The sequence below is a fragment of the Drosophila teissieri genome, chromosome 2R (assembly GCF_016746235.2).
Source record: "Drosophila teissieri strain GT53w chromosome 2R, Prin_Dtei_1.1, whole genome shotgun sequence".
NCBI classification, from domain to species: domain Eukaryota; kingdom Metazoa; phylum Arthropoda; class Insecta; order Diptera; family Drosophilidae; genus Drosophila; species Drosophila teissieri.
This window is the reverse complement of record NC_053030.1, coordinates 12,527,812-12,545,286: the sequence shown is the minus strand read 5'-3', so window position 1 is coordinate 12,545,286 and position 17,475 is coordinate 12,527,812. Positions and strand designations below refer to the sequence as shown.

Below are 17,475 nucleotides of genomic sequence, written 5' to 3'. Positions count from 1 at the left end.
AGCCAGCCCCAAATGCAGAATGGGGACACATGCAAATGGCTGAGGGCAATAAAATCTTTCAGCAACGAAGTTTCCGACTTCGACTTGTCGGCTCATGCAAAAGTGGCATCCTTCGAGCTTATCCTCTTCGGACGACTATATACCATAAAACTGGATGACTGTTGATGTCCACTGGCACTGGCTGTGGTTGGCTCATCTGGCCAAGGATATGCTGCTCCTGCTGCTGGCCACAAAAGTTTCCCGTCACTTGCGACACCCCGGAGGCGCAGTTTTGCAAGGGAAGCGTCCAACAATTTGCAGGACCCACTTTTCCGGGGCTCTAAAACTTTGATTTCTGTTTGGCTTGGCCTTAATAATATCCTGACTGCTGGCGAATTGGGCAATAAAAGTGCCATGCAACATGCAGATCCCAACGTACTGGAATTTTCAGTTTTGCATTTTCTATTGTTTCGATAAAGCAACTTGCAGCCCTTCTTTTTGGGTTGTCACCTTTGCGAAATAGGGTTTCCAAGGTTCCTAGAAAGTTGATTCTTGTTGTGCAGCCCTTTACTTTGTCATCATCAAAAGTGAGGAAAAGGAATAAAGTGATTTCGGCAGTAAAAATTCTGTACAAAGCTTACATTAAAGTCGAATAGGAGTTTTGGATAAGTTGGAATCTCTTTAAGTATCCATAAGCTGCGTGAAAATCTGAAAAGTTTGAGGTTTTAGACTTCATAAATTGCCCGACTGAAAAAAGTTAGGAGCTCTTTCAGCATGACTAAGCAACTACAAGAGATTCTGCACATGAATGAAGACAATACAGGTAGGCCTAGAGTAGTTCAATTGCAAAAAGAATTCTGACCAGCTCTTTTGTAGATACTTTTCGAGATACTTCAGTTGCCAGGCCTCTTTGCAGTCTCATCCGACTTATCCACATTGAGCACAACTACAATTGCATTCCACCTGATAGCCAACCAGCAATCAAGTCCAAACGAACACTTCGCCAGCTGGTTTGCTCCTTGCAGGCAGAGAAAAATCTGGGCCCACTTGACTTTGCGGCCTTAAAGGAGCATATCCTGAGGGCAGATGTGATCCTGCGGCGATTGCGTCGATTCCTGGCCAGCAAACGCAGATTCATCGACTTTAGTCCGATGTCTGTGCTACAAGAGGCCATCGTGCAACATTTGGCCGCAGAGATGCGCTGCACGACCAGGTTCTATGACGGTCAAGGTGGCAGGCGGTACTTGGTGGCTTATAGGCCAGGAATCGGTCCCAATTCCTTCGAATTGCGGGCTCGCGAAGGTGACCTTAGTGGGGATTGCAAGCAGACCAGGATGTGCCTCCGAAAAACCAAACTCAAATGCCACAAGCTGGATTTGCGCCAAATCACAGAGCATTCCTGTCGTCTGGGCAGGAAAATTCTGGAGAAGCTCAGTGCCAAAAAGGGGACACTACGTAGGAATGAAGAAACATGAAGAATGTAGATTTGCAAGTCATTATTTAGATGATTGATTTAAAAAATATATCAAAGCTGTTTGTATTGATCGGATTTCAAGTAGTTAGAATATTAAATATTCACAAGTGAGCAATAAGGGAAACGTGGCTGCGGAAATGAGAGTCTCTTCTTTCACTTTATCCTGCACTTCAGATTGCTTTTAAGATTTGTTTTATGTGACAGCTTTTAAAAGTCTGCAGATGAACTGGGGATTGCGAGTATGCGGCCCTTTCATGGCGAAAATAATGCACAATTATATATTATTTGCTCTTCTTTTCAAGTTTAATGGTACAAAGCCACCTCTCGAATTGCTTTCCCATTGTCCGAATGTGCGCAGCTCATGAAGATGCAACTATCTGCAAAATGTCAGGATTACTTTTGTGCACCCATTTGTTGTCCAGAGCTTGGACTTTAACCCCACATCCTTATTGCGTCCTTCTTTCTGGTCACGTGCCCCTTTTGCTTACATTAAGGGGATTTGCAGTATTTTGTTTTCTTGTATGGCGATTTGATTCCATTTCCTGCTCGCTACACACACATTTTTTTGCCATATACCCTTTGCCACAGATCAACGCATATTTGTTTTACTCTCGCATTATTATCCTTATCCCAGCCCGTTTTTTCCTCGGATTCCAACCCAATGGGATTGGTGTGAACTTTGGCACTCGGCTGCAGCTTTTTCTCCGGTTATCCTTGGTCCTGCAACTCCGACCACTGCTGCAACTATTTAGTGCTTTCCACTTGTGTTTCCACTTCTTATTGTGTTCTATATCGCTCTGCCACTGCCACTGCCACTGCCATTTGTTGCATCGGGGGATGACTGGCTCACCCTTTTCGTTTCCAGCATTACGAGGGGGTGGGTTTACTTCTTTGAAAGATGGGGCTTTGGGATGTAGGATGGGATGGGATAGGAGTAGGATGTGTTTGCTTCGCTGATAAGTGCACGTCTGGGGGATTAGCGGTCTCTTATCGGTCGGAATCCGTGTAGCCCGGCCATTCCACTGCCACCCAAATCGCAGCTTCAACACAGTCAATTTACTCGGCGAGGCTTTAATAGCGGCCATTGAGTCACGTGCTCGAAAGCTCTTCAAATTTGATTACATTTTAAAGGATTTAGGTACATGTCCAACTGTTTCGCTTCGATAACTTTTATTACTCCCGCCGACAGTCGACCAAGTGTAATTGAATTCCACCGCTGGGGAAAGTGAGTACACCCTGGCCATATAGTCGTACTCGTAACTGCTGGCAATTGTTTTGACCAAGTTGTGCAATTTGTCTGACTGCAAATTAAATCCATTGGCGCTGCCTTTGTGTGCTGCTCGCAATTAGTGGCACCAATTGGGATTGCAGCTCGTTCCGCAGCTGATTCGGCCAGATTGGATTAGTGTCAGTTGCCAGTGCAATCAGCAATACGAAGCAACAGTTGCAGGCTCCCAAAGCTGGCCACCCAAAGGATGCCTACAGGGGGAAGGAAGGAGGATTCCCTAGTGCGCATGTGCCCACACAGGATGCCGAGTTGCCTTCGGGCTGGCATCTGGCTTTTGGCCCATGTTGATGTTATGTAAACAAACGACAGTTGGACACACGGCGCCCGGCGAGACTGCGGCTTGTCCGAGTGTTCGGATACTTGGATACTTGGATACTTGGTTAATCGAAGGTGGGCTTGGCTTCCGGACCTCTGACAACATCGGTGCCGGTGCCGGTGCCGGTACCAGGTTTCCCCTGTCGAAGCTTAAAGCCAAACGGCAATGGGCAAAGGGACAGCATCCGGTATCTGGTATCAGCAGATGCCATGTCGTTTACTCACTGTAATGAAACACCGTTGATATGGAATCCCCGAGAAATGCCAGTGGCTGGTAGTCGGAGATGGTTCCCACATTACTTGTCAGCAGTTTGAGTTGATTGCCAAGGGGTTTGCCCGGCACACTTTGCCCCTGCCACGAATGAATATTTATTCCACTGCCGAAGGAAACGAGGGACTTGGGCAAATATTTGCACTCCATAATGAAATAGTTGTCCGTTCGGACAACGAGTTTGTCACGAATGTTTCTTCTTAAATCCTCTAAGACCCCAAGATAATAAAGAATATTTTAAGCTCGTTGGATTTAGTCCATTATCTAAAAGGGTTTCTTTAGTTGCATAGTATGTATGCTGGTGGAACTTGGAGCTTACTCACTCCTACTCACTCGTCTGCTCAGCTGTCCATTTTAAAATGCCGTTTGATTGATGTAGCAGCCGTAGTTTTGTAGTTTCGGGTTTCAGTTTGTTGAATATCCGAATTAATATTTAAACCCCTTTTAAATTGAAGAGTTTTCGCAACTTTTCAACTAAACAAACACCTTAGCGTAAAACGGCATTGGAAGTCTTAAACCGAAATGTAGTACCAGCTCGGAAATCTAAACTTATCTTTATTTAATTTGTATTTTATTAAGGTTTTATACCATATAGCAACTCTTCACCGACGGCACTTGCAGTCTTCAACTTCAGAATAACCACTCGTACGCAGTGTGGCACAACCACCTCTGCGCACAAATCACATATCCTGCCACAACCGCAGGATTGCGTGACCAACACTCATGCATATGTATGTGTTACCCACTGGCTGAGTGTGTGTATGTGTGTGTGTGTGTGGGGGTGTACAGTGATTGTGGGAGTAACAAATTGGGAGGGGCAAACGATGGGCTGCAAAGTTGCTCTGCTTTCGCATGTGTTTACATAAAATCAAAAAGTTGACACTAATTGAAATATGCCGGGGATTAAAGGCCACTCAATAAATGCCAGCCAACGAACCCTCAAACAACACCTCTCCCCCCGCAAAGCCCCCCGAAGATGGCGAACCTTTGTGCGGCTCAAGTTTCGCGACCACAAGACATAAGCCATAAAAGAATATTATGCAAATTTGATGTTCCGCTCGAACACTTTCCAGTGGGCGAATGGCCCCCCCGCCCATCGCAGGGTCCACTTCCTTCGCTTAGTGGCTCGTTGATTGAATGGCCACTAAGTGCTTTCCCCCCAAAAGCAACAAAAGCAGTAGTAACAACAACGGCGAAGGACTACCAATAATCTGGCTACTTGAATTATGTCGTGACCTAAAAGTGGGCTATGATTTTCGCGCTGGCAAAGACGGATACCAAATGTCCCTACAGCTGCGGTCAAGACATTAGTGCAGAAGCAATTCCTAATTGTTATATAATAAAAAGTTATTGTAAGTTATAAGTTGATTAAATTCCTTTACAAGTGTGTAAGTACTACATTTAAAGGCAGCTTGTAAGTGATTTAAGCTTTCAGTTCAAAGGAGATCATGATTAGACTGACTTCTTTTTATCGCAACATAGAAACATGTATTTCAATAGCCATAAATCACTGATTGAGCTGCGATAGAGAAAACATGCCCGCAGTTTCCACTTTACTCACTCATCACATTATAGAGTCTAAGCGGCTTCCATTGAATATGCACACTATATACTAACACTATATCCTGACTTTCACAATCGACAAATGCCCAAATGCGAAATACTAGCTTATCCCGCATCAGCTGCAGGCCGAACTGTGCCATTAGCTTTAATGTTCCTGCCCAATTCCCAGGGTTTATTAAATTCGCGTAAAGTATTTCGCGGCGCACATTATAATGGACCTGTAATGCGCACTGGTAATGGAAGTGGGCCAGGCCAAAACACCTGCCCACCTGCCCACTGGCCAGCTGCCCAGTTGGGCAGACAAATTTTCAGCCATATATTTTGATGGCTGATTAAAAATAACGAGCGACATTTGCTTTTGTTGTCCCTGTAAATGGAAAATGATTGCAAATGCTTTGTCGAGTGGAATGAGGAGGAATGGTTATTTTCGTTCTCAGGGCTAATTTGTACAGACAATTAATTTTTGTTACCGATTTGTTCATTGGGGAGCAGCTTGTTTAACAAAAACCTTTGGTTGCCGAAACAGATTTTTATCGATTGAAAAATTTATGGTTCATGTTTTTGCGGCACACTATTAAAAATGACACCATCGAAGATTCAATTGACCCTGAATCAATAAATCGTCCCTTTTGCGAACATTAAATATTGATGAAATTTTGTGTAATTGAGGTTTGTACGTGTTTTTGAAAGTTTTTGAAATACTGCGACATTATATAGCGTTTGGTAAGAGGAAAGTACTTCAGCACTTCGAATAAAACATTAATCGAGCCTTAGTTCGTTAACCCTTGCCAGTCATTTGAGATGCCTTCTGGGAAAGCCAAGAGCAAACAAAGTAGAGTGCTGAGGTGGAATAAAGTATGACCCTGAATCGAGGCAGGCTCACGATTCAATTAGAAGTGAAAGCCACTTTGTAATTGAAACAAGGAGGCCAGAGGGCAGCCCATCGATGTCCTTTTAATTGCAGGAGTGTGGGTGAGCCAAGTCGAGGGCCGACAATCTCAGCAGGGCAGAGTAAATATTGTTCCAGACTGAAATCGTCCAAGGAAAAGCGGCGGAACGTGTTCCTCCAAGGATTTCCTAATGATGAATTGCCACGGGAGGCGGGGAGTAGCAGGGGGTAACAGATTATTATTCATTACTGCTCAGACTTCTTCCCTGAGTCACTTCTTCGTCTCCGGCCTGTTTCTTGCAAGTAATTGAAAAGTTTTCCCACTCCCACTCGTCCATTTAGGGCTCATCTTCTGCTCATCGCATCTCATCAGCTCCGTACGGTTTCGTTCGGTTCCGGAGACAATGGCAACTGCTCAATTTGTCACTTGCCGGAGAAGCCGGAGTTCTAGGAGGAGCCGGAGTTCCAGGACCTGAAGGCGGAGTAGCTGGAGTTCCAGAAGGAGGCGGAGGAGTTCGAGATCCAGGACCTGAAGGCGTGCCACACTGACGGATGATGATGCGAATGACTAAACAGAAGCCTCCTTCATTTCCTCCATTGCAGCTCCGCTCGCTGATTATGATTGAGCTGATGCAGTTAATATGTTATCGACTAAGGATGTGCTCCTGGTTACAACTCCCTGTTTGTCTGCTGCTCCATTTGCATTCGTTACAGTGATTTCACATGCAAAACACACACTCGCTCCGCTTATTTGTCCTCTGAATAATTAATGCACCCGCTGAGTGACTTCTGAAAGCCCAATGATTCTTGGATAAAGTCTACAGTCCTTATCGGGAGATGCAGCTGCTTTTGAAGTATTTAGAGGTGCTGATGGGGTTGGTATAAAGGTGGGCTAGGTAGCTTCCAATCCCGATGAGCCGACCCCTAATCAAGTGATTTACTTGCCTTCTCGCGGCGCTCTTGCCCCTTTTGGGCGCAGAAAAGTTTAATTAAAAAGACCGCTACATTCTTTGGTTTAGCTCGGGAATTACTTTCAGCGGCTAGAAAACTATCTTCTGTTGGTGAAACTTTAAAATTCCAAAAATGTTCCAACGCAAAAAGAGAAATCGAAAATTGAAGGCAACAAAGTTTTCTGATTTCGATTTTTATTGCGGCCAGAAAATGGGGAAAAGCGAGAGGAGCAGCGAGCAAAAAGCAAAAGCCAAGTGGGCAAGACTTTACCATGGAGATGGAAGCAGTTTTGGTTGCTTCTTGGCAACAATTTCATTTTGGGAGCACTCGACTGTCCCGGATCCATTGCCATGCCCACGAGGCCCACCCCATTGCCCCCTTGCACTTTGACCCACCTCGCACCTCCCTCCTCCCTCCTCCAATGCAGTTGGCATTCCATTCGGGTTACCTGCACACGCAACCAGCAAGGATAACCCGCAAGGATAAAAGGGGAATGGGGAGAGGGGAGAGGGGAGGGACAGCTGAATAAACACGTAGACCAAACAACAATGAGCAGGGGGAAAACCACCTGAACCACTTGAACCACAAACATTTCCAAAGCCAAAACTTGCTCCCTTTTCCAGTTCATAATTTATGCCAAACAAACCCATAAATACTGCCTCAAATTTATTAAAGCGCCCTCCACTTTCAACCACCAACTCATATGCGATGTAAGTCAGTTACTCCACGGAAAGTTGCGATGGATCTCCTTCGGATCCCTAAGCTGTTAATCTTTCCTCAACTTTCTAATTACTTTTGCAGGGGAGAAACTTTTATTTTGATTTTACAAATTGCTTGCACCACACATCATCACATATACACCCTCATTTCAAAGTCCTTAAATTGAGGAAGCCCCATCTCCATAAACGCATCTTCTTTTGTCAACGCTACTTCTTTCTGCAGTCTGATTTGCACTAAATCAAATCACTTTTTAACCAACAGGAACTGGAACTGGAACTGGACAGAAACGAGGAAGAAATCGGAGGAGCCTCTGGAGCAAGGAGCATGGAGTGACCAGCAGCAGAAAAGTGGACAAAGTGACAGGCGATAGCCACAAAACAACACAGCCGAAAGACGAAGGAGGAAAGGGGAAAGCAGAGGCAGTTGACAGGAGCTCAGCCAATAAAAGCCAACCAAACTCAGTCTGGGCCAAATTTGGACACACTGATGCAAGAAGGCGGAGGAGGAGGAGGAGGAGGAGGAAGCCACCAGGAACAGCAAAAGCAACAGCAACAGCAACCGCAGCAAAACAAAACTGAAAACGGAAAAGTTGCTCTGAAACAGACTGCAGGAGTGGAGAAAGGGGACTGAGGGGGGAAGGAGGGGAGCAGCCAGCGGAAGCTGAGGCTGAAAAGTTCCCAAATTTGGTAGACAGACCCCTTCCTGGCCACCTCGTTCCCACTGCCAGCCAGAACAGTTAGCAGCAGCTGGAATTTGATTTTAACGCTTATTCGAGAGCTCGGGATCTGTTTGTGGCACCAGCCACTGACAACCATCACCAAGGCAGGAGCAACTGGCAGCCGAATTAAACTCAGCACCAGGAAAACTTCACCCCACTCCCCCCTTGGAAGCTACGCATCAATGGCAACACATTGAGATTGGCTGTCAAAGGGGAGCGGACGAAGTGGAGCTGTGGAAATGCTCGCCACTTGCGGCGACACATGCTCTGACAATTTATTGACTCCTCGCGGCACCCACACCCACTAAACCAAACCAGTTCCACCATGGGACTCCTTCCTCTGAGTCTGAATCTGAATCTGAGCCTGAAGCCGCCGTTCCCGATCCTGCTCCTATGCCTAAGCATTTCCACTTCGGTCAGCGGCTATCTGAACATTTTCATCAGCCACCACGAGGTGATGAAACTGATGGGTAAGTCCAGTCCCAGTTCCGCTTGCTTATCCATTAATGAAACTTCGATGGGGCACCAACACTGGGGCTCCCACTCCACGAGCAGGATCTATGATTAATAGTTGGAGGCCAAAGTGCGACAGGACACATTCATTGATCCCTGAACACGAAAACACAAACAGTCGCCCAAGTCGGAGACCATGTCACAGTCATTAATAGTTCCGAAATTATAGTTGACCATCAAAGGAAGGTTGTTGCAGGAGTGATGAGGGGAATTACGGAAGGTGGAATTATATGGACATGCTAGGGGGCGAAACCAAAACAAATCGCACACAAATCGATTTCCACTGGGCCTAAGCCACCCACCTTCGCCTTGCTGACAGCTGCAAGTAGCTTTCCCCATTTTCCGTTTCCTGTGCCTCCCCACATTTCCATTTCCCCACATTTCTCTGTTAGCCGTTCCGTGTTTGTTTTCTTGTTTTTCCGTTTGTTGCTCCACGCGAATTCCCGTTATTGATGGCGCCGGCTCCAGATCGAGCCAAGGCCAAGTTCCCCAGTCCAGCCCAGTTCAGCCCAGTCCAGGAGTGGGCCGACTCCTCCAGATGGGAGTTACACGGATTTAATGGACGCGCCAAGGAGGAATGGCCTCGTGCTCGTGCTCGTCGTTTGGCTCGCGATTTTCCTGCTCCTCAGGTTGATTAATGGATCTCAGGAATGGGAATGGGAATGGGAATGAAGGTGGAGGTGGATGAGGGATTGGGAGTGGAAACTCCGATGGGAAGGCATGGAAACTGGCCTAGTTCGCGGTCGCTACTCCATCACTCGATGTTTAGCTGTTTAGCTGGTCACAGCATTTTCCGGCACTTAGCTGTAATTGGAGCATAAATGCCTCCATCTCATTATGCAGGTTCCATCCACTCGGCTTCCTAGTTGCCAAATCAGAGCGCTCCAATTAGTTGATGGCGTAAAAGTAATCCGCATCAGATGGATGGAGAGATGGATACTAGATTGATGGATGAATGAGCTGCACTGCATCCAATATCTGCCACCATCTCCTGCCATCCATCATTGCCGCCTCCAGGCCATTCAAATGCATCCGGTTCAATGGGGCAAGTGGGCTCTTTCCTGGCCATTGCACCTTATAAGCAACTTGTTATGCCATTTCAACTATTTATCCCCATGCAAATCGGATTTCATTAGCGACATTTCCTTTGCTGGCAAAGACTCTTTTCCAGCTTCCTCTTCTTGGAGGTCCTGCCTGCATTTCTAAAAGCTCGTTATATTTCTAACGACCAGTTAACACCCCTGAAAATTCCCCCATCCTCCATCCGCCATTTGTGATGGCTGCCACCCTGCGAGTTGTTTCGATTTGAAAATTAACAAGCAGCATGAAATCAAACAAACTGACCCTCATCCTCCTCCGATTTCTCTCTTCCTCCTCTTCGCGCACCCCAGATGAAAAATTCCTGTGCATGAATTTCCCTTAGACTTCCACCTCATTTCCCTTTCATCCTCCGCTGCTTTTCGGTCTCCATGGGAGTCTCTTCATGTGGAAGGCTCGTCACGGATGCACGAACTAGTCCCCATTCCTTTCGAGCCAACTTTTCCTGGACCCTCTTGCTGCATTTCCCACATGGAAATGATGGGGGTTTTTCTTCCAACCATTTGTTGTGCACTTCTCGGCTTCTCTGGCGACAAGAGTAAACAAAGTTCATTGCTTCCTACTTTCTTCTCATTTCGTATCAATTGTCACAGCCGAATCCCTGAACTTTCCCTTTCCCTTCCCCCCCCGTGACACCCAATCCCCTCGATGAAGTGTCGAAAGCATTAAAATTAAATATTTCCTGCGCTTTTGTTGGAGATTTTCCGCCTCTGAGTTCAATTTGGATGTGTTGTCCCAGCAACGAACCATTTTCCCCGTTGCCTTCCTTCCGCTGAAGACTTTCCTGTTCAAGGGTGCGTAAAAATGCAATTTCAACAAGTTTCGCTTTGATGTGCACACTTTTTCCTTGCCACCCGATCCTGCGGACCAGCTTCCAAGTGCCCCACCCTAAGGGTGGACCACAACCTTCGGCGGGTGAGCTCTGGTGCTGCCCTGCGAATGAAAAGTTAATGCAAAAGAAAATTATTTTTAATGAATAGAAAACAGAACGAAATCCGCACATTAATTTACCCCCGTTACATGTTTTCTTTTCAAGGGTGGCTTGGCATCTGGAATCCGTCTTTATTGCTTCAAATTGGGTGAATGGGGGGATTGGGGGGAGGCAATCAGAAACTGGGCCAATTGAACGGCAATCCTCATCTCTGATTCATGGGACAATTAGCAGGAACACTCTTAATCAGCGACGAGGGGCACCTGCCTCCCCTGAGATCGTCGGAGGTGGAGGAGGAGGAGGAGGAGGATTGGGGCAGGAGTGCACTCTCCCAACTAATGACACTAATTACCCCTTAATCTCTCATGCAAATAGTGTCTCCTCCTGGCGGCAATGCGAGAGTGCAGGACTTACACGGCACTGGGATTCACCTCAGCCACCAGTTCCTGCCCACTTTCTCCCCCTCCCCCTCTCCAGAGCCCCATTTCCCCACCTCTGAGAATATGAGAATCTGAGAATATGAGTTGCGGTTGCAGCGTCACGTGTGCGCGGCGGAGTCATTCAGACAATCGCAATGGCAGGAATTATAATTATGGCCAGGGAGGCAGGACACGTGGGTGTGGTATTACCGGGTTTGGAAGAAGAGGTCTGAAGGAGGGAATATCCAGAAGAAAGCTGGGAAGAAAGGAGCCTCTCAAAAGCGGCGAAACTTTCGCAGGCAAAGTTGGCGGCACCGTGATATGAAAGACGAGCAAAGTTTGACACTACGGGGAAGGAGTCTAGTGGGGGATTCTAAAGGATATCCAACCTGGAGCAGGATAAACTTGTGCAGAAGGGTGAGAGCTTCCAATTGATGCTGCTTAAAGTGCAATTCAGGATTGCGCTCCCCAGTGAAGCCAATCGAGGTGACAGGCATTACACGGGTTAAGGAATTGGAGTGGTGGAGAAACTGCGACATCCCAGAAATCAGAGCTGAATTAATTGAGACAGTCATTTATTCAAGTGCCTCCTGCCTAAAACTTCATGAGAGGGAAAGGATACAAAATGAGAAGGGCACATTGTCCTTTTTCCGTGTTTGTGCATATTTGATGGGAAGCACTTTGGGGTTATGCTTGTGTTTTTTCACTTTTCGGTTTCACTAGCTCAAAGGAGTTCCGTGGGGTGGTGCTGTAGGTGGGAAAGTGGTGCACTTGGCCCACTCAGAAAGCCAGGTTAAAAACGCGGCGGGGAGCAAAGCAATTTGGGACTCAAAAACAAGCCAGAAATGGTAATGGTGGAATAGTAAGAGGGATAGTGGAAAGGGTATAGAAAGCTGGGCTGGTGGGGAGAATCAGTCTGAAGATGTAGATGAAGCTGAGAGCGGGATGAAAGCTAACGAAAAATGCTTTTTCTTGTTCTGTAATTGGATTTAAAATGGTTTTAAGCAGCTAGCGAGCGCTTTGTTCTATCACAAATGCAGGCGGTTTCCCCCTCCGCCAATCATCCCCTCACTCAGTCCGCCGGAAGCGGAATTGCTACATTTAACATCCGGCGGAGTCGGAGGAAGTGGAAGAGGAAGAGGAAGAGGAAGAGCACCAGGCAGCAGCAGCAACTCGAACTTGAAGCGGGTAAACAACCGGCACTCCCCTCTGTTGCCACTTCCTCTCAGACTGGTCTGAATAGCGAACTTAGCCTGATCCCGTGGAGTAAATAATGCGCCCCTGAAAAGGGGGCGTGGAATAGAAATAGGAAGAGCAACAATAAAGGCGGATGAAGAAATTTAATTTCACGTCGTTTTAACTCAAGCAGCTCGTCTTTCAATGCCAGCGGGTGGGGAATTGGAATGGAGAATTGGAGAGTGGGAAAGATCAGGACACTCCAGGACCTCTGCTACTCTGTCCTGTGATGAAGCAGTCGCAGTTGACACCTTTTAATATCTGCAACCCGAACAGCTTCCCCCAGGAATCCTGTCGCTCCTCATTTCGAACCGAAGGAGAACCCGAGATACTCCTCGCCTGCTGGTGACGGATTCGATTTCGATTATTATTGTGTCTTGGGTTTTGTTTACCCACCAGCATTGTCACCTAGTGTTGCCCCCTTTCCCCCGCCATCGCTTTCCTTTGAGAAAATCAATTTCCGCTTAATGGTAGAGAGAATCGCTCGAGGGGAGTGTAAACAGCAAATGCACAAAGTTTGCTCAGCAGGAGGAATCTGCAAAGGAGTGAATGCAGTGTAAACTTTCGCTTTGCGTCCGCTTTTACTCTTATATCCTGCTCCGCCTCCCTGACCAACACACACCTGATGTTTCGCTTAACCTTCACAGCATGAGCCATCAGTAACCTCAAATTCCTTAACAATTTAGCCTTCAGGAGGTATTGACCCAACCTGGGTGAGCATTCCAGATGCACCTGTAGCTTCCCATCGAAATTTACATGATTAAAGAACACACACTGCCACTTTTAACCCATGGCAAGAGTTTCAAGATGTTTCAACATCACTCACTCAACTTATCCGCCAAGCATCAATCATCTGAAACCAATCTCATTAACAAGCATCTCAGCTGAATCCACTCACTCCTATCTCCCTTGATATTCCCTAGACTTGTGATTTGCGGTTCACAGCAAATACTTGCGGGCAACTAAAAACCAACTAACCCCGGCAATCCTTAGACCAATCCACAGGTTTCAGGACACAACCCATTCCAACCCTGAACGTTGAACAGACCGCAGAGGCGACTTACTCGAAGCCAGAGTCGATCTGTCCCTCGAGGATTTCCTACTACGCCTCCTCGCAACTGACCCAGGTGAGTGCCGTGCATCCACTATCTAACCCACTATCGCCCATCCCAGGGGCTTGATTGGGATTGGGATTGGATTTGAAATGGGGATTCCGACTGGGGTCCACTGCGAAATCAAAGCCTTTGATATATTGCGACACGTGGCAGGCGCAAATGGAAATGGCGATACCCTTGAAGCAGACCTCGCTTCCCAGTTGCCAGGACTACCCTCTAATTTGTGCCAAGGACCACTCGATTGCTCCCCAGGCGGAGGACCCACTACCACCCTTCGTGAGCCACCTTTCCTCGACGATAAAAATTAAATTCTAATTTATATTTACGAGCTGATAAAGCTCCCGTAGTGCGTTAAACTCGAAACAAGAGCCATTCATAAATATGCGGCTTTTCCCACCCGCTCCCCTAGAGGATGTCTGGATGTTTGGATGCTTGGATGCTTGGATGTCTGGGTCTGATTTCGAAGGGGGAAACTTTCGTGTGGCGCTCACGTACTTCATGTGGCAGGTGGGAAGTGGTAGTGGAGGTGGAAGTGGAAGCTGGGCGAAGGTGAAGGCGACACACAAACCCAGTGCCTCGGGAGGCGGAGGCGGAGCATGTGCGTCTCTCGAGGAAGGAGGTGGAATGTCCGCCTAGATAAGCGAAGGTGCTCCATTCAGAGAGACGCAGACAGTCTGGCCCTGTTTATCTCGGTTGTTGCTTCCAATCCAGTGAGTTTTAGGCAATGCATACCCCTTGGGCGAAAATTAGTAAACTTAATCCAAACTAACCACTGAATGAACCCAAACCATTAGGGTTCCCGGGATTACTTTCCATCGACTTGGGAGTTGAAGTCCTTCGCTGCCTCTTTAAAAGCGCTTCTCCTCCTAGGGGAAACATTAGCATTTCTTTCGAGCCAAGTTAACTTCTTGGTGTCTCGAAATCTCTGCCAAATTGGAATAAATTATTTAGCAGCCTCTTCAATTGTTGTCCTTGTAAACATTCCTTCACTCCCACTCTGGCATTTTTCTAGACTCCCTAGCATCATGAAGTCTGGCCCATTTTCGTCACCAAGTTCTAACGCCATTTCCATCGAGCCATAATTAAATATTCAATTTCCCTGGAAATGGAGGGGATTTTTATGTGCTCAGCTTAATTCATCTCCTTGGTCTCCAGTTTGTTTAGCCTTCAATTTCATCCTCATTATGGGAACAGCCTCCAATCGCAGATGGCGTGGTGGCAGAAGCTGCTCCTCCATCCACTTACACGGCTATCGGGCCATCCACAATGCCAAGAGTCATATCCATTTGGATTCGCCTCTATCTAGTGGAAGGATGCACGCATCGAAGCAGACGGCTGGGAATTAAATGAATTCCCCTCCCCCTCTTTTGTGCTCTATCCCACTCGCACTCTCTCTAGGATATACACATATATCCCCCTCCACGGAAATTGAAGTGGATGCGGAGTGGAGATGGAGGGGGGATGCGGTGGGGGTGAGAGTGCTTGCCATAATTATTGTTGTTCCGTTATGCTCAGCTCGCTATCCAAAGGATCCTCTGCACCCCTTCTCCTCCCCTCTCCTTTTGGCCAGGCTTTTGGCCATGTGTGAGCGTTAAGCGAAGTATGGCACATTTGGGGGCACAAACAAGAGGCGAACGCACTCATTTAGTCAAACAATTATATCCAATTGCACACAGATACTCTACGCACCCACACACCCACACACTCACACACACATATCCGAGGTCTGGCTCTGTTCATTTGTGTGGAAATATCTCATTTGGGTGTGGACCCATCCCCTCTTGCCGCAGCTTGGCATTCTATTAAATCAGTCTATAAACGTCGGCCAAATTGCTTTAATGTGCAGCGAAAGTTTAGCAAAAAGCAGTTACCATGGGGTTGCAAAGGGGGTGGTAGTGGGTGGTGGGATGGAACTAAGGGAACTTGGGGGAAGTAGTGGGAAAGTAGTGGCACATAACAATAAAAACAGCGGCGAACAGAAACCAGACTACAGCTGTTGAAACATGACTTTGTGCTTGTTTAGAAACACTTGCAAAATATTATTGCAGCACCAACAACAAAAGGCAAATTCAGTCCAAAGGGGCTGCTAGAACTAAGGACAACAGGGCGGATGCGCAATGTGCGGGAGATCCAACCATTGAAACTGGATCTAAGCGGAGGCATTAGTGTATTGGATCAGTTGGAAGAGAGAGAGAGAGGAAACTGGAGCAAACAGTGCAATCAGAGCGAAAGGAAGCCAGGCTGTAATGGGTTAAGAGAAGCCGGGAACATCGTGCCACGCATTTGAATGGCATCATTAGGGAGAAAGTTGTCGAAGTACTTGGGCGTACTTGCACCTCCTTCCACGGAGGAAATTGCGAGGCGAGGAGCCAGGGAAGTTGGAAATTAATTTCCACGGAGCTGCGAGCATGTCCTCCTGTTTTATGGAGATTACTGGATCGACAAATGGCTGACTAGCCTGAGCAGCAGCGGGAACAGGTGCTAATTAAAAATGTTGTTGTCGCCCCATTAAAGAAATTTGTAAATCAACCTGCTCAGCAGGGAGTCGAGCTCCACGGGGGGAAGTTCAGGGAAAAGGGGAGCTGGCTATCTAGGCCTAGGGAGTTCTATCCCCAGTGAAAGTCGGCGACACGTACACTTTTAATGGATTTACTCCGCTGTTCTCTTTGATTAAAAGGCATTATTTACATGTGCGACAAAACTTAGGGGGTGGTAAAACAAATTGGCGTTTTCTGGGGACAGTTAATGAGTGTTCTAGTGCCGTGGTGATTCCAATGGTTAAAGGCTGACAAATAACCTCACGGCCAGTCGCAGGTCCTTTTTGCAATTTTCACAATTTGTGCTCCAACCAACTCCGCCGGATGCTGTTGTCTGGCATTACACTATTGATTGCTTCCTGCCACTCGCAGCTGAGGTCAGAGGTCAGCGGAAGTGGGGCCGATGCAGGGGGTATCCGTGACCCGTGCGTAGGCCACACAATCGGACATTGGGCATCGGGCATAGTTCTTGCTTCCGGCGGGATGCCGCGGTTTTCGCACCCAACCGCTTGAATGGATCCCATTGTGGACTGGACTTTATAGATGCGCTGGCTGATTTCATTTGCGGTCAAGCGGCTGTGGGCCAATAACTGCTGGCCCTAATCGCTCCGCCTGGTGAATGCGTAAAATGGGTAAAATGGGTGGTGATGGTGGTGGTGGGTTCACCACCACTTGGCCGAGTGGCTGGCCGGGCCTGCACTTAATGCCCACTGTCAACTGTAATGGCGCAATCGGGGGGCAGATGATTAGCAAACAGTAATTGAAGACAAGGGTTTCCCATAAAAGTGGCGGCGGTAACTGGGTCAAAGTGCTCGACTGAACTGCAGGATTCAGATCCTGCGAGTGTTTGACAGGCTCTCCATCGAAACGTCAATTAGAGTGCAGGACTGAAACATATAGTGCAATTAAACTGCGATTCCAACGCTAGTGAATTGATTCATTTCAGTTATTATCGATTATTATTGACACTTAAGTGGTAGTTTGAATGGCATTCTATTTTTAGATACTAGACACACTTTTCACTCACTTTTATTGCAACTCCATTGAAATTTAAAAGCAGCTTTCCTTTTCAAAGTAAATCCCAAGCCTGTGACCACTGAGAGGAAAGTGGAGTCACGCTGCGACCTTGATTAAGGACTTCGTGAGTAGGGAATCTCGCGGGTGTCCTGCCGCACAGCGGAAGTTGCTAGCGACGAAATTGAAATACAAACGCATGCTGTGCCACGCCCACGAGGTCCCGGTCCCGGTCCCTAAAGGGGGCGTTAGGTGGGAAAAGGACACCGAGCAGCGACACCTGACTAATTTATGTTCATTAAGCAGGCGTTAAGTCGCCTTGAGAGCAGCTGGCAACAGGGGTCCTCATTTGCATACGCTCGAGGGGACAGGTCCAAAAAGGGGTTAAAGGGGTGGCTGTGGGTTGCTGGGGGTGACTGGGGGATGTCCCACAGCTTTACACAC

At 47.3% G+C, this 17,475-nt stretch overlaps 1 protein-coding gene across 1 annotated transcript; it reads left to right on the top strand.

Moving 5' to 3' along the window:
* Positions 1-568: 568 nt before the first annotated feature.
* On the top strand, positions 569-3,357 carry LOC122613941. The gene is made up of 2 exons (XM_043788369.1): positions 569-802; positions 856-3,357. Exons 1-2 carry the CDS (start codon positions 754-756, stop codon positions 1,452-1,454), a joined length of 648 nt encoding a protein of 215 aa, XP_043644304.1. The 5' UTR covers positions 569-753; the 3' UTR covers positions 1,455-3,357.
* Positions 3,358-17,475: the final 14,118 nt, after the last annotated feature.

Excerpts from the sequence above, each read along its gene's own strand:
- LOC122613941 (XM_043788369.1), top strand. The coding sequence starts at position 754 with ATGACTAAGCAACTACAAGAGATTCTGCACATGAATGAAGACAATACA. Across the intron at positions 803-855 it reads CATGAATGAAGACAATACAG|ATACTTTTCGAGATACTTCA; the intron begins GTAGGCCTAGAG and ends GCTCTTTTGTAG.